This window comes from Colletotrichum fructicola, assembly GCF_000319635.2.
Source record: "Colletotrichum fructicola Nara gc5 chromosome Unknown KSG_Nara_v1_contig08, whole genome shotgun sequence".
NCBI classification, from domain to species: Eukaryota; Fungi; Ascomycota; class Sordariomycetes; order Glomerellales; family Glomerellaceae; genus Colletotrichum; species Colletotrichum fructicola.
The window spans coordinates 4,024,055-4,042,412 of NW_027094058.1; the positions used below are offsets into that span (position 1 = coordinate 4,024,055).

Consider the following 18,358-nt stretch of genomic DNA (forward strand, 5'->3'; position numbering starts at 1 on the left):
CCTAGGTATCAAGGCACATTCTACCCGCTGCTCTCAAGCACATCCCAGACCATCTCCCCATGCTTCACATGCGCGCCAACACTCAACTGCGCGCCCGTCTTCAGCAAAACCTCACAAGGCATGGTCCCCTGAGCCCCGATCCGGATGGTCCTCTTCCATCCCTCTTCCTCCTTCCACTCCCACCGCTCAGCGCTGACATCCTCCCCAACCCTCGAGATGCCTTGGCAAAACCGGCCCAGCCACACAATCATCCCGCGCGCCTTGCTCGCCTCGCTCTCATACTTCAGCACGACGCACTCGGGCTTCGCCGCGTCATCCGTCTTGACAGACGCGGGCTCCGGGTCGACGTCCCGCCAAAGCTCCTCGTAGTCGCACTCCTGCCCCGTGGCAGGGTTGACCATCCGCCCCTTCTCGAGCGTGAGGTCGCCCTCCTGCGGGTACATGTCGCCCTCGTCGCCCGCCGTCTCGGGCTCCGTCGTGCGCGAGTCGATCCAGTGGTCCCAGCGCGAGTGGCGCACCTCGCCGCCTTTGCCGTCGGGGATGAGGGACGAGGAGGACGTGCCGGCGATGCCCCATTCCAGGCGCTCAGCGCCGTGTGCCTCTGCGATTCGTTAGCCGTCTTCAAAGTGTCACCTCTGCGAGTGTTGCGCTGGGCCGGAGATTGGGTTGAAGTTGAGGCCGCACTCACCTTGCCCCTCCGCGGTCGGCGCCTTCAGGATGCGGAGATCCACGAACCGGCGCTGCGGGGAAGTCAGCACGATCGTGGACGTCGGCTCGCCGGCCTCGTCGGGCACCCAGCGGATGTGTTCGCGGAACGAGATGCTGCCCATCTTGATGTTGGTGTTTTCTTTCTTCGATGACGAACTACTGAGTGAATTGCTTCAGCTGCGCGAGGTGGGGTTCGCAATTGAGGAGGCGCGCCGCCCGGGCAAACGGCCAATGATCCACATTAACCCGGCTAACGCTTTCACGCCGTCATACCCCCCAACACTAACCGGCCGATCTGCATCGCCAACTCTGCGTCTATTACTTTATCCTCTATGCGAGATCTATGTCTAAGTCTATATGCACTGCAATCCATCTCAACACTCTCTTTCTTCATCAAACCGAAACCCCTCACGCAGATTTCTCAAGCCTCTCGACAACCTTCACCAACCCCTCGATCTTCTCCTCGCACTCCTGCTTGCTCCTCTCCTGCGCTTCGTACGTCTCGCGCAGCCGGTCAACCATGAAGGGCTTCAGCGCGGTGCGCTTGGCGGTCTTGTAGTCGTACACGACAATGTCCTCGAAGCAGCGCGCCGCGGGCCGGCGGTGGCGGTCTGAGACCAGCAGGGCCTCCAGGAGGACGAAGTCCGACTCGTAGGTCGGCTTGGCGGCGAGCTTGTGCAGGACGGTGACGTTGTCCGGGTAGGCCATTGGCTGTGAAACGTGAGCGTCCGGAGCCGAATTGCTTGACGGGCCCCAGCCGGCGATGATGAGAAGACACTGGGGACGTAGGGACTTACAAACTTGTAGTCCGTCTTGATGCTCCTCATGATCAGGCCAATGTCCTTGGGCGACATGAGCTGGTTCCATTCGTCCGCGTTCTCGGGGTCCACCGTCGTCGCGAAGTTGCGCAGCCAGTTTACTCGTGCGGACTCGGCGTACTTGTTGTAGACGACGTTATTCACATGACCTGGGTCACTTAGTTAGATGACTGCTGTTCTGCCTCACTCATGCACCACGCGATTTGAGCGTACCCTGCGCCGTGTTAGTCAGTGCTCACGAACAACACGTCCCGCGATCAATCTCACCATTGCATCCTACGACTCATCGTCAGTGTCAGGTTTTCACAGTAAAGCACGATACAAAAAACTCACCTGATCTCCCCAAGTAACAGTGTGCTTATCCAAGCCCCTCCACCCAGGCCCGGTGAGGAATCCCTCGCGGCCAGCAAGCAGCTCAAGCCACTGCCCGTCAACAGCCTCCCGCAGACCCTTCAACTCCTCCTTCTGGGCGCTGTCAAGCTGGAGACCGGCAACACGCTTAATGCGTGCCTGTAGCTCCGAGAGCCAGCGCGGGTTGACCGCGGCGCCGGTCCCGTTCTCCGACGCGGCGAGACGAGTCGTGGTGCCGAAGCAGCGGCGGGCAACGGGGCCGCGGAGAGCTGAGATGGAGGCGCGCATCGTGTGGCAAGGTATCTATAAAACGACTAGCACAAAAAGAAAGTAACCCAATGTCACAAACACAGGAAAAGCAAAATCCTTCTCTGCAGACTAAAATTTGGAGGAAAGAATTTTGATAAGAAGGGTGTGGATGATGAAAGGATGAGGAAATTCGGTTTCCGTCGGCAGCAATTGGGGCGGGCGACCCGATGGAGTGGGCGCTGGTTCCGATGGCAGGGCCGTTGGCTCGGTAGTTGCGCCCTTTCGTCTCGGCTTTCAGGGCGTCGAAAGGCGCGTGGGGGAGGTGTTTGCTGTGCGGGGGCCTCGGCAGGGCACGCGACTTAGGCTGGCTTTGCGGCAGATCAAGCATCTCACCAAGCGGGGCTTCAGCCCTGTTACTCCCCTTGGTGTAGTTGGTTCATCACGTTCGACTGTAATGGTTACATTGTCATCGAAAGGTCTCTAGTTCGATTCTGGAAGGGGAGAGCCATCTTTTTTTGATTTTTTTCTTCAGTGATGATGCACTTTTTATACCATCGTCGCGTGCTCAATCATGCATTTGAATCTCGAGCTCTTTTTGTGCTTTGTACTATGCGATTATTTATCGCAAGATCCCCTTCCTAATCGCCGCCCCTCGCTCTCTCTATCGAGCGCGCACAGTGTCCCCGCCCCCTCACCGGCTGAAGAATTCTCGGTGTGCGGTGTACCCAGTCCCCACCCCAACGGCATCTCGGTCAGCTCGGTCAGACAGACTTCACCGGCGTGGGATGCTTGTCTTGTGGAACTTCGCAGGGCCCTGCGGCGGCGGGGGTGATGGGCGTGGGAGCGCCTGGCCCGGAGCTGCGACCGCTGCGAGCTGGTCATAGCTCCAAGAGACCCACTTTCCGGATCTGGGAGGAACCAACTGGAGGGGAGGGAGGGGACCTGCGACCGCACTTTGTCACTTGCAACCGCACCGCACGGCGCGCGACTTTTTTGGCGGGACGGGGAGCAGTGCGCACGCGTTTGACGGAGAGATGCTTGGGCACGCTGCGATTTTGACGTCCTGGGCTGGGAGAGATTGGCATCGGTTTCTGAGGTTTCAATCACTTTCATTTATGTCGTTCTTTTCAGAGGCTGCCTCGGTGAAATGGGAGGGGATGGATGGAAGGGGGGTGTTACGCGTTGGACGGGGTCAAAACAAGATTGCCCCTCGGCCTCACCGCTGCCCATCGCGGTTCTAGCTTGGCCTCAGCTGAATGACTTCTTACAACGAGCGAAAGTTGTGAACGAAGATGAAATCTTGATATCAAGAATGGTCATGTTCCGAGGCCGAGCTGGAAACATCTTCGCGGAGCTCGCGAGGGGGATGGAGAGTTTGGCTCGTCTGGGCCCGAGTTTCCCCGTGCGGCCGGCCGGCTTTTCGCGTGGGACGGATTGGCGCGCAGCTCTAGACGGCTACCTCAACGTTTTCTTCAAGATAGCGAAACGAAATAAATATCAATCAGATTCAGGAGATTTTAGTCTCGGAATGAGAAAGTGTCCGCCTGCAAGTGCGCTGGCTTGCGAGCACAGCAAAGCAAAGCAAGGCGCGGTGCGGGTGCCGTGAGGCCTGTTCGGTCCCCCTTTTTCGTCTCGCTTGACGCGCGACTTCGCGGGGCTTGACAATCACGTCTCGCGACGAGGGGCAATCTCGTTTAAACCGCAATTGATGATGCAGAAAAATAGAATGCCGTCGAGCTGTTCCTGTGCTGCATGAATTTCAGATGCCGTCTCGATCGGTGTGGTGTTCAGAGGATGAGGGACGCAAGTGTCGGTCAGGGCGGAGAACAGACGGTGACTAGCACACGTGTTCTCCTCCACATTGGGTATGCATGCGTCAAGCTTGCGATGGCATTTGGCGGCCGCAATGAGGATTTGAAGTTGTCAAAATTACATTGATGTCAATTTAGAGGGTATTCGATTCGGAAGCATAGAGATTTACTGCCCTCGAGTGTTGTTGGTGGGCCGGAGTCGCTGTTCGTGTAGAAGGGTGATGGATCGCGAATAGCTTCCATTGCCCCTCATGCCTCTCACGGGCTTTTGACTCTCTTATGAAGCACAACGGGAGCATGCAAACCGCAGATATCGCCAGACGTAGCCTGGCGACATATTTAGGTGATATCATCCATCAGCTTTGAGGCTGAGCGGTTGTGTGGTCACGAGCGCGCCTGCAGTCATTCATCGACTCTTCATCGGTCGCGTGACGCGATCGCAGCCCCTCTTTGGCGGGCGGCGGTCGCGAAACTCGGTGTAAGTCATTTCAAGCAACAAAAATGCCACAAATTCACAAAAAATATCCCCGAGCAGATCGTCGACCTAGACGATGGGCCAGTGCATTTTTTAGATGAAAAGAAGGGTGCTGTGGGTGGTTGTGCGGTGGTGGTGCAAAGATGTGCGGATAGCTTCAATCGCGAGCTTCGCGCACCGAATCACACGGAACGGGAGGCCGAACGGGACGGGGTGCGGGATATCCGGGCCGGGACGCGTTGGGAATGGAGACAAAATGGCATCAGGTGATGAAGAAAAATTCGGGCAACACAATGATGGTGCTGGCTTGGGATGAAACCGGACTGGCGAGGAGGGAGACCGGATGCGACGGGGGAGGTTGTGTTGAGGAGATCATGGACGAAGTGCGAAAAGTGGCAAGTCGACGAGGGAAAGGAGTCGGGCTGTGAGGAAAGTTGGGGCCGGGCGTGCGGGATGTGGATCGGGGGTTTGCGAGAGCCAAAAACGCGATGGAAGCGAGAAATGAGTCATTTAGCGTGATGGAGGGTGAGGAAAGCGCAAAAAGAGGGAAAAGAAGAGAGGAGAGGAAAGGGAAAAAGAGAGGTGGTTGAGGTGGGCGATGAGAATGAGTTGGGTGGGAGATGCGAAGGTGCCGGATCAGACAGCTTTTTTTTTCGTTCGTCCTTTGCGCTGTGCTGTGCTGGACTTGGGAGCCCGGGGGGACAGTCTTTCAGCGGATGGATTGCGAAAATCTGGCCAATCAGAAAAATCGACGAGGGAAGGAGGGCATTTTTATTTTAATGCGACGGAAGGAAAATGGGAAAGGTACTTGGGGTAGGTACCTTTTTTCTGGGTCGTCGAACGGCGTGGCAGTCGTGATGGGGAAGGGAAGGAGCGCCTGCTGCAGTGTGCAGTGCCGTTTAGCAGGGCAGGCAGGAGTCTGTCTGGGAGTCTGAGGCGGTCCCTGAAAACCGACGACGGGGAAGGAAGGATGGACAGGCACACACTGACACTGATCTTGGGTGTGATCTGATTCTAGTGGAGGGGAGGGGAGCTTCGAGCAGGTCAGGGAGCATGCCTCACCAGTAACCACCTTTCCTAGGGCATGGCTGCATGCGCGAAGCCAAGGAGGGGATGGAGGTGTTTGCGTTTGTTTGGCGGGAACGCTGCCGCGGCAGAGGCCCCCTGTGAGGTGAGATGGGAGATGGGAGATGGGCTTGGGCCGGGTCCCTTGGGAGGAGCCGTGGACGGTGGAAAAGCACCAGAAGCACCAGAAGGCCACCTCATCTGGGCGGGCATCCACTATGAGGTGTTCGTTTATTTTCCCGTCCTGCACGGATTGGACTGGATGTGTTGGATTGGATTTACAGGGAGTCGAGCTGCTGAGGGGAGAAGAGGGGCCCCCCGTCCGGTGTCCAGGTGTCCAGGGTGTGACAGCAGAGACGACAGAAGCTTCAGAAGCTTCATGCGACGCGTCCGGAGCTTGGTCTTTTGTTTCCCTGGAGCGCCTGCCATGTGGCCATGTGCCACCCGCTGCTGCGATCTTCGTCGCCACTTGTGAGTTCACGGAGGACAAGTTGACCATGTTGATCTGCAGATATCTATCTTGGAAGTGATGGTCTGGCATAGGACAACCTGGAGGACTGGATGGAGTGGCAACATCAGTCAGACGAGGGAAGGAGACGGACGAGGGGAGAGGAGAGGGTGTTGGATCTGATCTGTGTCTTGAGCCTCCCGTCTTGTCCATCTCGACCGCGTCTAGCAAATCACACAGATATGCGCCTCTTGGTTCCAGCCCGACTGGCGCTAATCGCCGATTCAAGTCGAGACACATCACAAAACGAGAAAGAGCAAGAGAGGAGAGGTGAGGTTGGGGAAGGAAGAGGAGGAGGAGAGAAGGAGGTGGGAGGAGGGACGAGGTGGGTGCGATGCAGGTGCAGGTGCAGGTGCGTGGAAAGGATGGAAGGCACGGAAGCTGGGGCTCTGCCACACCTGCATTCGAGTCCTACCTCACCTGCCTTACTCTCCCGTCTATGTTCGTGCCTGCCTTAATTACCTTCAAGGTTGCTGTCTGTCACCGGAGCATTAGTAGAAGGAGCATCGGAGAGCAGGAACGGTTTGACGGTTGGCGGTTAAGGTACCTACCTGCCTGCCTTCTTTAGGTGAGCTTGGTGAGGGAGGCAGGTCGACCCAAGAGAGAGGGAACCCTACTGCACCTGCACCTGCACTTGCACGCCATGTAAAGCAAGAGCAAGCACGGCAAGGCAGTCAGTCGAACCTGTCTTGCACCTGCTGCCCTAGGTACCCTTCCTGCACCGCTAGCTACCCGACTCGACGACTCCCTGCTAGGCCCAACGGGAGGGGAGAGCCGTCGAAATTCTTTCTTCCACATCTCATCCTGCAGCCCGGCTCCATGTTCCATCGTTTGTGGTGTGGGTGGTGCTGCGCTGCCCGTGGTCTGGTCACTGGTCGCGCGGATCGAGGGCGGTCGCTAAAAACCACGCGGGCCATTAGCTCACAGTTATTTTTTCCCGGGGGATGAAGGACGTGGTGGATGAGCCTGGTGGATGGAGGGGGAGGGGATGGATGGGGGGCACGCTGGAACCCCCCAAAGCCCAGCGAGGCCAGAGGTGGTGGTGCCCGCAGCCCAAGACCCCCAAGACCACAAAGTTACTGATTGCGCACCGCGCCTCTCTGCCCCCGCCCATTTATAAAAACAAGCCCCATCCCCTCCACGCACGCGCTCCTCCCCCCTCTTGCTCTCGATCTCTCTTTTCTTGTCTCCCTCAACCCAACGCGTCAATCTTCTTCGCAATCCGATCTACTTCGACTTATCCATCGACTTCAATCGCCCTTTCGATTGCATCCGCTACTTTGCACCCTTTTCCAACACCCAAACCTTCAACCACCACCCCCAAAGCTCACAATGCCTCCCAAGAAGACCGAGGGCGCTGCCGCCGCTCCCAAGAAGGCCTCCCACCCCAGCTACCAGGTCCGTCCCCCATTCACCGGTCTTTTTGCATGGCGCATTCTTTGCTAACAGTTTGCAGGACATGATCACCGAGGCCATTGTTGCTGTATGTTTTCCAGCTCCTCTCCCTCCGGCGCAAAAGGGTTACGCGACCGGTGCCAGTCGGGTCTCGCTTGCGCTACTGGGTCCCAGTGCCCTCGCCCGCGCCCACCACCCTCGCGAACCCTGATCGCGCCTCCACTCGCTTTCGCCTGCCTTCCCGCGGCGAATGACCTCGTGTCCCGACCTTTCACTGACGCGTCTCTTCTCTTACAGCTTAAGGAACGCAATGGATCTTCCCGCCAGGCCCTGAAGAAGTACGTCAAGGCCAACAACCAGATCAACGTTGTTAGCGACACCATGTTCGACTCTCTCTTCAACAAGGCCCTCCGTGCCGGTGTTGAGAAGGGTGTCTTCGAGCAGCCCAAGGGTATGTCGACGTGCCTTAGCCATCTGACAACCCCACGTACTAACTTGCGCAGGTCCCTCCGGCGGCACCAAGCTTGCCAAGAAGGCCCCCAAGAAGGAGGAGAAGAAGGCTGCCCCCAAGAAGGCCGCCGAGAAGAAGGAGGCTAAGGAGCCCAAGGAGAAGAAGGCCGCTGCCCCTAAGAAGGCCGCTGCCAAGAAGGAGGCCAAGGAGCCTAAGGAGAAGAAGGCCGCCGCTCCCAAGAAGGCTGCCGAGAAGGAGACCAAGGAGAAGAAGGCTGCCCCCAAGAAGGCTGCCGTTCCCAAGAAGGAGGCTAAGGAGCCCAAGGAGAAGAAGGCTGCTGCCCCCAAGAAGGCCGCCGCTGAGAAGAAGGAGACTAAGAAGCCTGCTGCCAAGAAGGCCGTACGTTCTCATCTAATACCCCTCGCACAGTACACCTACTGACATCTTCACCAGGACAAGCCCGCTGCCCTCTCCAAGACCAAGACTGGTCGCGTCACCAAGACCGAGGCCAAGAAGCCCGCGGCCAAGAAGGCGTCCGCCAAGAAGGACGAGGCCAAGGCTGAGCCCGCTGCCGCATCTGCGTAGAGCGTTGTTCTTCGTCGTCGTCTTCCTGGTTGACGAACGCAAGCATGCTCTGGTCACGAATCTTTCTTAGGTCCAAACTGAACGGCGTTTACGGGAGTATTGCTCGATTACTTGGCGGGAACAACAATGGGGTTTCAAATGGGATCCGGGCAACGGTGGTGGGAACAAACCAAAGTTTTGACTCTTGACTTGTTGAAAGAAGGGATCATCGGGTTGGGACGAATGTGTTTTGTCGTTTCTGTTTTCTGCTGTTTTTTCACCCTCCGTCGCGTTGCGCGCGTTGTTTGAGACGGGTTCGGCGGATCCCGGACGGCGACGCCCTCTCACTATTGTAACTATAGCTCACGCGATTATACCAATGACGAGACTTTTCACTGTTCAATATTCTGTTTCTTTAGTGGAAGTGCGAGATTTTTCAGTCTTGGTCACGCCTCGGAGCGCGACGAGTTGGCAAGGCTGGACAATTACTTGGCGTGCCTACGACGCTCCGAAACCGCCGAGCCCTGCCTGTATCATCTTACTCTGGATGGTATCTTCAGTCGATTGACGACGATGATCTACCAGTATCATAACTCGGGCGCAAAGAAACTGCAAAATACTCCTTCATGAAAGGAAGCGCAACCCTTATCCACGGAGCCTTCCTGCGATCTCACCGTCGGCGATGGCGATGGTTGACGAGGGCCCAAGCCCGTGAGTGGCGGTCAGGCCCGTGGTCAAGTCAAGTCACGTCAGGGGGGTTTTACGGTTGTCGGTACAGACGGCGCGGCCGGCGCGGCTATGAATTATTGTACCACCATTCTACAAGAATGGAAGGGTTATTTCGTTTGATGTTCGTCTTGGGGTCCGAGCAAGCACAACGGAAATGAAGGAGACGTTCTGGGGAAAAGGGGAGAGAGTGAGAGCAGGAGCGGACGGGGTGCGATGTGCCGGAGGGCCGCGTGGGAGTTTCGGGGTGGGGCTGAGGGACAGAGAGAGACAGACAAGACGCGGTCGGTTCATGGGTTTGTTTACATTTTGGGGTGAGTTGAGGTGAGCTCCGGGCGTGTCACGGTCGATTGGTCAGGGATGTCACGTGCCTCCTCCGCCGGCCGCCCGGGATCCCTCGGGGAGTTATTTCTAGAAAGCAGGAAGTGCCTGCGGTGTTTTCCTCCTGCTGCCTGGTGCTTTTCTCGTGACGTTGTGATGCGAAAGAGATTTGTTGCATGGCGGTTCGGTTGTCGGTATGGCTCGTTGGATGTGGGCTGACTTGGCCTGGCGTCAGATGAGACTTGAACCGCCCGCTGACCCTATTGGACGCGGCGTTAATCGCAACATCGAATCAGTCAACTTGGCTGCACAGACCGCTGGACGAACACGCTTTTGGTGGACGCAGGTACCAAGCTCTTCCCAAGACTCTGGAAACTCGAGGCTGGTGGACGTGTCGCGGGGTATTTTGAGCATGGTTTTCACGGGTTGATTGCGTTGTTTGGACTCTTCCCTGGACTTGTCGTAAGCGTGCCTGAGTGGACGTCGCCGTTGGGTTTTGTGATGCACGACGACGGCCACGGCGAGTTCTAGGCAGGGCGGCCGTCTGACACGTGCGGCGAGCGGACGGCGCCACACCAGTGGCCGGGACCCGTCCCATCCACACCGATCATACGGATCTTAAGCCGGGCAGAGGGGCGACTTTTGTTGGGCGAGCGTCATTTGATCATCTGACTTGCTGCTGTCACTGACGATGAGGGTCGTCCGCTCGTTTGCACGGAGGAGCAAGATCAGGGCCTGGCAGGCGGACTTGGAATTGCTGGTGCAGTCGAGTCATATTGACCGGTGCCTGCCGCTCCACTGCTGAGAGTTCTCGTATGTTGGTCATCTCTAGAGATCTCAGTCATCTTTACGACGAGAACGCGCACAGTAAACGGCGATGCTTATTAGGCTTCAGTTGGCGATGCGGGGAAGGCTGGCTTGAAGAAAAAGGCGAAGCGAGACAGGGCGAGCGAGCGGGTGGGCGGCTACGGGCCATGGTGCAACGGTGTCAAATGTCGAGCTCGGAGACCAGAGGCGCAGGATTTCACCGCGGCCCAAGGGCACCTCTGTATGCGCCGTCACCGTCACACCAACGGGTGGTGGTCCTGGTGCTGGTGTCGGTGCTCTGCAGCTCATCAGTCGGCCGGGAGCAGTGCGCTGCAGGTTGCGGCAAGTGCAGAGTTGAGAGGTGATTGTTCCGTGGCGGAAGAGAGGTGGGCGTGCTGGATGTGCAAGGAGTGACGTGGATAGCTAGCCCCGAGCTTGCTTCCCATTGGTGTTCCTGAAACAAACCTTCATGTTTGGAGGGGGGAGGACAGAGAGAATTCGGGCTAGGGGTCGAGAGAGGTAGCGGGTACATGGGATACTTTGTGCGAGTCCTGTTAGGTGAGGTGTGTCGAGACGGGAGCTGGGCTGATGAGTGACGTGCAAGCGCCGACGAGGTCGATGGATGATGGGTGCGGCGGCATTGAGCTGTCTGTCAGAAGCGGGATTCTGGTTTAATGCTCAATGGCAGATTCCGTTGACCATGTCCCCTACCGGCGCTGGTTCCGGGTCGGGATCCCTGTCGTCAATCCGGAACACGACGAGCGACAGGTGCAGGGTGCAACCGTACAGGCGGTTGGGGGCCTGATGATGGAGCGAGTGAGTGGTCGAGGTGTTGACGACGGAGGAGGGGTCGTGTCGAGGAGCTGAGGCTGGGATGGAGCATGATGTCGAGGGTCGAGGTCGAGGGGATGTGCTTGTCTGCAAGTCACAGTGTGGCCGGTGTGAGGCGAGATGGGAGGAGAAGCATTGGGTGACGAGAAGAGACGAGGTGAAGAGGGTGGACGGAAGCTTTGCATCTAAAATGAGAGACGAAGAGGCTCGAGGATGATGTTTTGAGAGAGGAAACAGTGTGAAGCAGCACTGGAGGAGAGACCTGAAAGTGAGGTGCAGTCCGCACTGATCAAACAGCAGCGTTCAGAGAATGGCGCCGGTGGTGTTAGTGGCTGGCCTGTGCGATGCGATGCCCATGTTGCTTCCCGTCCGTTTCGGGGTATGTGGGGAGGAGGAACCTACCTACGTACCTTTCCTTCTTGCCCGCTAGGGACGCAGTGCCATCGACATCGACAGAGGGCAGGAACAGAAACGGGAGGGAAGTACCGACCGTGTAGCGATACGGGGCTTTTGCATGGCAGGTACCTTACTTTGAGGGGTTCCTTCATTTTGCGCCTGTGCTACGGTACCTCACTTTGAAGCATTCTCCGACGGCAAGCACGAGGCAAGAGACAGCAACCCAGGAAAGAGCGCGGTGCAGATGCAGGCACCTCAGTCGAGACTTGCCTCTGTTGCTGTTGCTGCTGCTGCGGGTTGACCGAGCTGCACTGAATCTGGAACAAGAAACTGCAGTTCTGCAACTTGAGGAAAGTGGGCATCAAGGATCCAAGACTGGTGGACGTGACCAACTCATGCAATTGCGAAAGTATGTGAATTGCAGAGGAAGGAAGGAGTCGTCGGCATCGACGTGGACGTGGACGTGGAGGGATTTCATCATCCTCCCCCACCCAGGTCCCATCAAAAGTGTCGTCAATCACCACCGTCTGCCGTCCGCCGTCTGTCGCTTCGCTACCACCCGCTTCCCAGCAAGGCACCCTACACTACCTTACCCTACGTGCCTGCCCGCTTATTACCTCCCTTCGTCCATCATCTGCATCGTCCGCCCTACAGATACTAGTACCTGCGATAAGCAAATACTGATAGCTGCTGCGACTCTACGCCTACCTTATCCGTATCTCCCTCGCTCTCACTCCCTTCCTCGCACTTCGCACTCTGCCTCTGGCCCCCCCTGCTCCAATATTCCCTGGCTCAAATCCCAGGCGGCAACCACCAAAACGAGAGAAGGCCAGGCCGTCATCCAACCAGCTTCCCCTCCTCCTGTCCAATCTTGTCTTCCACCGCCCAAAAGAAGCCGGCCGACCTGATCGCAAGCCAACCCAACGACGTCGAGACGGCCACCACCAGCCAGCACTGCCACTACACCACCACCAATTTCCACCGGCTATACCTTAATACCTCACCTCAGCAGATACCAGATACCAAGCAATTGATTCCAGACACCAGACACCACCCAGCCAGCAGTTCTCAGGTCTCTGCTCTACGTCGACCACCGACCGATTAGTCCCGCTGCCGCCGTCGGGCACAGCTCTGTCGTCTGCTGTCGCATATCCGTCTGCTGCCAACATTTCTAACGCTCGAATCCCCGTTGCTTAGATACATTGCAGGTAAGCAGAGAATGGCCCCCGTTTTCCCACTTGGTCTGCCCGTCATCCCGACCCCAAAATCCAAAACTCCGTCGCCTTGCGATTGCACTGTCTCCCTACCGATTCTTCCGGCCGCCTCGACTGACACCGCCCGCAGTCCCCGAACCCCCTCCAGTTACCAATCCGACCCTCCAGCTCCTCCCCTCGTCCAACAGTACCGCGCCATAATCGAATTCCTCTCTCTCCACGCCGGAAATCCTCCATCTCGCTGTTGCCTACGTACACAGCGTCATCCTGGCGATTACGTCCTTCCCTCGGGAGTTGACGATGGCGGCTGCCTAATACTTGCCTCGACATTTCTTGCACGACTTAAACCCACTCCGCGCTTCCCGAACCACCGCCCGCCGCAACCATGGCCTCCGAACACAACCCTTTCCGCAGGAAGACCACCTCGACTTCCTTCTCTTCTACCCCTCAGCCTGTCACCACATCTGCCTTTCTCGAATCCATTACATCCGGAATCTCGAGGGATAACGCTCCCTCGCCTCCCGAGGTTCGACCCGCGAAAGCCAAGGTTGTCAAAAGGGTAAGGGTGTTGTCTCCGCCGCCCTCCTCGCCTTCCTCCCCCGAATCGGTGCACAGTAGAGGCTTTGGACGTCAAGACGACAGTAGCGACGACGGCTCAGACGACGATGACGACCAATTCTCAAAGAGGTTTCCCGAGCTTCCCGACGGCCTTCCTGAGGCTGCGCCGCTGCGCATCGCCAACGCCGTCCCCAACCATACGCCTGAGAACCCCTTTGGTAAGACGTTGCAGGATCTGGAAGGCCTGACGGACGGAAAGGCCCCGTCTGGCGGGGCAGCCAAATCCCTCGACGTCAATGCGTTCAAGATGCTGCTACTTACCGGCCAACCTGGAGCTGGAATGCCGGCTCAGAAGGCACAATCTCAAGGCGACAAGGCTGCAGAGGCCGCAAATGCGTCCGGATCAGATACGTCTTTCGCGGAGACGCCCCGGTCATCGACGGACATCGCGGACCGCGGTATCATCCTTGCTTCACCTCCGACGAAGAGAAAGCCCCCTCCGCCAAGTTCCAGGCATGGAAGGAAGATTAGCGTTCAGACGCCAGAACGACCTCACATCTCATCTGAGACGGCATCGCCGATCTCTCCGTCCGATGTGAACAAGCCCCTCCCCCCGGCTCCCAGCTCGTATGGTGGGGAGGGGACGGAAGATGTCTTTGCCCGAGAGGCCGCGGGCAAGATCCCCGATCAGGATTCCCCCACTCCCAGTTCGACACCCACCCCGGCCACGTCGGCGTCGGCAAAAAAACCAACGCCAGCACCCCCGCCACGACGGGGCCACGCGCGGAGCCAGTCTCTCACGGCGTCCGCCGGGGCCAATGCCCCGAGCAAGGCGGGCATTGAGGCCGATACGCCGCCTCGGTCTTCGATGGAATCGCAGCGCTCACGGTCGGAGAGTTTCCGGAGTATCAATGCCCCTGCGCCACCCCCGCCACCTCGACGACCGAATGCATCACATCGCCAGTCGTTCCAAGCTTCACCGTCAGCGGCCTCGTTCAGCCCTGTACCCTCCGACCTTGAGAACACTGCGTCGGGTAACACTCCCCCAAAGATCTCTCCGCCTCCACCACCTCCCGCGCGAAATACTTCGACACGCCGTCCCCCAAGCGTGAGAAGTTTTGACGCCACAAGCAGGAAGGTGAGCGGCGGAAAAGAGGGGGCTCCTCCACCGCCTCCACCTCGACAACGAGGAAGCAGTCGCGGAAGCATGGATTATGTAAGAAGGCCAAGCGTTGACAGTACGAGAGGATTTAGCACGAACGTGCCAGAAGAGCCAGGGACAGAGGACCTGGCACAGGATTATGAGGCCAATTTTGGCAAAGGTGCAGACATTCTTGCCGATTTGGATGCGCTGCAGCGTGAAGTAGACGCTTTGAGGGCGCAACAGGCGAAGTAGGACGCATGTCTGACGGCGCGATGATAGATGGTTGGTATTGGAATAGAAAGGCTGCCGCCAAGCGGACCGCCATGCCCTCGAGGGGCAGCTGGGTATCTTAAATCAGGCTTGTACATTTACGGATTACCAGGATGCGACATGAGTAATGGAATGGTTATGAGTTGCACTTATCAAAATCGTACAAGGAGCCAAGGGCCCGGGACCGTGCAGCCGAACCATCGACACTCACCTCGCGAGCTTTGTGTTAGGCTTCTCAAGACGCTAAAGTCATTGTGCAACTGTCTTCCTCCAAATATTCGAATGAGTTTGCCTTTCTCCCATCGTGAGTGAGTCTGTCAGTGGCATGAAGAGCAATCAACCAATCACCTGCGCCAGCATTTGTGATAAGCCAACTTTGAAAAAATCACAAGGTGGGCTGCTGTGACAGACGCAGGAGGAGAAAGGATCGACAGTGGTCTTGGTGTGACAAATGATCAACCCTCCACGCCCTTCCTGCAGACGGGTGAAATGTCATTGGTCAATTGATGCCGCGCCAAACTGGACAAACTCTACGAGCTCGGGTCACAACGGGGTCCTGGGATGTTCTGAGCGAAGGAGGAGTTTGGGCGACGGTGTTGGCAAGACAGTCTGAGCGTGATGGTCAAGGGGGACGGCATGTCTTGGGGGCCAAAGAGGCGTGGTCTTTGTTGCTCGAGGCGATAGCCGGCCAGGTGTAGAATTATAGAGCAGAACGCGGGACCTCGAGATGTTTCTTCGTGGTTTCTTCTGCGCGTTGGAGCATATCCCGCCAAGACAGGATGATGTCAAGAAGAAGAAAGAAGACTGCTAGGATAAAAGCTCTGAGTTCTGGAAAGGTTCTAATTGATGTTTCGTCCCCGCACATATTGGCGGGATGGACGGCAGCCTTTTGAGGATGAGTGTCCTTTGGCAGGTTTGGGTTTGTTTGGCTGGCTGGATTAGCCGGCTCTGTGGTTCGTGATGATGACACTTTGATGTTGGGTCTGAAGAAGTTTTGTGCTGAGACTAAAGACTGGTCTTTTGGTAGATCTATCAATTGCACTCATGGCTCTTAGTTTCAAGTATGAGCAATGGATATGGTGGCATTTCGGCAAGGTTCATTTTGTCCGAGTGGTTAGTTGTACATATCTGGGCAAATCGTCCTTATTATTACCCTGCCTTGACCATGTCATCCCAGGTCCTGCAGGAATGTGGAAAGTGACATTAAACTTGCACGATCACGATCTGGTTGAATAATAGCAACGTTGGCCAAAAGAATGAACCAGAAGGGTCATTATTTTGGATTCACAAGGTCACTTGAGGCAAGAATACAGAACTCCTATTTTTCCTGTACCAGAGCGATTAATTTTCCCCTGTGTTCGCTATAATTACTGCTATTATGTTCGCTATTATCGTTACTACTATTGCTATCTATGTTAATTGTCGTCGTCATCGTCGTTATTAGTATCGCTTTCTATGTTCGTTATCTATTGCCATCGTCCTCCGTCGTCCTCCTCATGAAAGTCACCACGAACACAGGAAGTAGCCGCCTAGACACAGAAAAGTTAGGGGGTCTCCCAGAACATAGTGTGTAATGTTTCATCCAGATATCCCTCCTGCAATTATCGGTGAACTGCGGTCTCTATATCCGATTTGCTGAAAACTTACATGATTTCCTTGGCCAGGATTTAGAGATTTTGCATAAGAGAATTTTCATTAGATGAAACGAGTTCTGAAATTGTAAGATTGTATTGACGGCTGCTTTCTTTTGTCATCTTCGATGGACTTGGTTCCTTAATACTGATATCAAGAACAAGCGGCCCACAGAAATACATCAAACCTCGAGAAGAGGGACCCATGTGGGTAATCTTATTTAGTCCAACTACAGCCAGAATCATGCTTTCCTGGCCTTTCAGGGTCATCATTGATCTTCCATGTAAACAGGTTCCGTAGATGTACAAAATTGCGAAAAGTTTGTAGGTGTGAAGCAACGGTGGCTTGTTGTAGAAATACTCGGCTCGAAGCATAGCAATCCTCCGATGTTGAACTATATATCTAAGTGGGATGAGACCATGATCAAAACTGCGCGAGTCTGCCACGTCTCTCACAAAATATGTGTAAGGCATTCATGTACAGAGTCCCGGCTTTAGCCATCCGCATTTACACGCCTACTTCTTCAACGCGGCCGCAATGGCGTTGTACGCCGGCTTGGGGTTCCAGTTCTCGTCAAACAGCAGAACCTTCGCGGAAGCCTGCCAAGATTGCTACAAAGATATGAGCTGGTTTTGCCGATCCGGTGAGGCGCGTTCCTCTTACCTTGTCGCTAACTCCCCACACCGTGATGCCGCGGCACTTGGGCACGTTGACACACGCGTTCACGACCTCGGCGTACTGCGCCGGCGGGGCATTGTTGATGTCGAGCTCAGTGATGGCGATCTCAGACACCTTGGCGGTCGCCAGCAACTCCAGCGCACCCTGGATCTTGCTCGACATGTTCTGCGCGAGATGGCACTGGGAGCCTGTTTCGCGTTTCCATCAGTTCATGTCCACTTTTGATCACTTCCTACTCAAGAGCATACCGATTCCGTCGATGGGGATGCCCTGCGCGATCCACTGGTTGACCTTCTTCACCACCGCAGCGGGCTTGCCCCAGTCCTTGTTGTCGAGGTTGTAATCGTTGATGTAGAGCTTGGCGGTGGGATCGGCGGCGCGGGCGGCCTTGAAGGCGATGCCGACGTAGGACTCGCCCAGAACGTTGAAGAAGGTGGTGTTGCGGAACGTGCCGTCGTCGTTGAAGATCTCATTGACGACATCCTTCATGTCCGGCTTAGTGAGCAAATGCATATGAAAACCTGGATAAGAGAACCACATACCCAGGACCTGATCTTTCCCTTGTAACGGCCCACAACGGTGCTGATGTGGTTTTGCAAAACACTGGTCATGGTCTTCTTGTCCCTGATCGCCGAAACCCACGTGGGAAGGGCCTGGTGCCACAGCAGCGTATGTCCACGGATAGACTTGCTATTATTCGTCGCCCAGTTTACAAGGAAATCCGAGTTCTCCCACGAGAACTTGCCCCGCGTGGGCTCTGTCGCATCCCACTTCATCGAGTACTCGGGCGTGACCTGTCCAAAGTTGGCCTTGATGATAGCCTCGGTCTTGCCCTGCTGCATGATGCCATTGTCGCCGGAGACGCCGATAAACAGCTTGCCCTTCCCCTTAGCCTTGAACAGAGTGTCGATGCTGACGGCGGCCTGGCGCTCGGCGAGATGGTGGGCGTGCTCGTGGGTGGTCGCGATGCGCAGGGGCGTGGCGAGGGCCAGCGGCGCGAGAAGGAGCGCCAGAGAGAACTTCATGTTTGTAAGGAGTGGCTGTCGCAACGAAGACGACGGAAAGTGAGTGTGGAAATGAGCGTGTGGAAACGAACGTGGTGAAGGAGTCGAGGACGGTCCGTCAGCCTCAACAGGCGACTTCGCAGTATTTGTTCCGTTTGGCCATGTGTGGTAAGGTTACTCTCGGTGGAGCACATTCCGGATCTTTTGGGGATCTTTTGTCTACGGGGGGTGACCTTGGCAGACAGGGCAACTCAGATATAGTGGTCTAAATTGGTGCCTAGACTGAGTCGACAGGGAATGGGCATTGAGGCTCCGGGTTGTCGGAAATGGGGGTCGTTCGTTTGATGGCGTTGTGTGTGTGATGCTGGCGAGGGCGTTGTGT

General features: G+C 56.4%; 5 protein-coding genes across 5 annotated transcripts; 2 read left to right on the top strand and 3 right to left on the bottom strand.

The window, feature by feature from the left end:
- Positions 1–20: 20 nt before the first annotated feature.
- CGGC5_v014201 (uncharacterized protein) lies at positions 21–830 on the bottom strand (the record flags this gene model as incomplete). Its single annotated transcript, XM_032023538.1, has 2 exons — positions 21–601; positions 689–830. 2 exons carry the CDS (start codon positions 828–830, stop codon positions 21–23), a joined length of 723 nt encoding a protein of 240 aa, XP_031879703.1.
- Positions 831–1,116: 286 nt separating this feature from the next.
- On the bottom strand, positions 1,117–2,165 carry CGGC5_v014202 (uncharacterized protein; the record flags this gene model as incomplete). The annotated part of the gene is made up of 5 exons (XM_032023539.1): positions 1,117–1,419; positions 1,506–1,675; positions 1,722–1,740; positions 1,794–1,802; positions 1,860–2,165. The coding sequence occupies 5 exons, from the start codon at positions 2,163–2,165 to the stop codon at positions 1,117–1,119; spliced, it is 807 nt and encodes a 268-aa protein (XP_031879718.1).
- A 5,152-nt stretch (positions 2,166–7,317) lies between these two features.
- HHO1 (Histone H1) lies at positions 7,318–8,416 on the top strand (the record flags this gene model as incomplete). Its single annotated transcript, XM_032023541.1, has 5 exons — positions 7,318–7,383; positions 7,442–7,468; positions 7,678–7,831; positions 7,884–8,230; positions 8,285–8,416. 5 exons carry the CDS (start codon positions 7,318–7,320, stop codon positions 8,414–8,416), a joined length of 726 nt encoding a protein of 241 aa, XP_031879705.1.
- A 4,659-nt stretch (positions 8,417–13,075) lies between these two features.
- CGGC5_v014204 (uncharacterized protein) lies at positions 13,076–14,644 on the top strand (the record flags this gene model as incomplete). The annotated part of the gene is made up of 1 exon (XM_032023544.1): positions 13,076–14,644. The coding sequence occupies one exon, from the start codon at positions 13,076–13,078 to the stop codon at positions 14,642–14,644; it is 1,569 nt and encodes a 522-aa protein (XP_031879707.1).
- A 2,165-nt stretch (positions 14,645–16,809) lies between these two features.
- XYNA-0 (Endo-1,4-beta-xylanase) lies at positions 16,810–17,997 on the bottom strand (the record flags this gene model as incomplete). The annotated part of the gene is made up of 4 exons (XM_032023545.1): positions 16,810–16,905; positions 16,958–17,160; positions 17,221–17,455; positions 17,515–17,997. The coding sequence occupies 4 exons, from the start codon at positions 17,995–17,997 to the stop codon at positions 16,810–16,812; spliced, it is 1,017 nt and encodes a 338-aa protein (XP_031879720.1).
- Between the last annotated feature and the right edge of the window lie 361 nt (positions 17,998–18,358).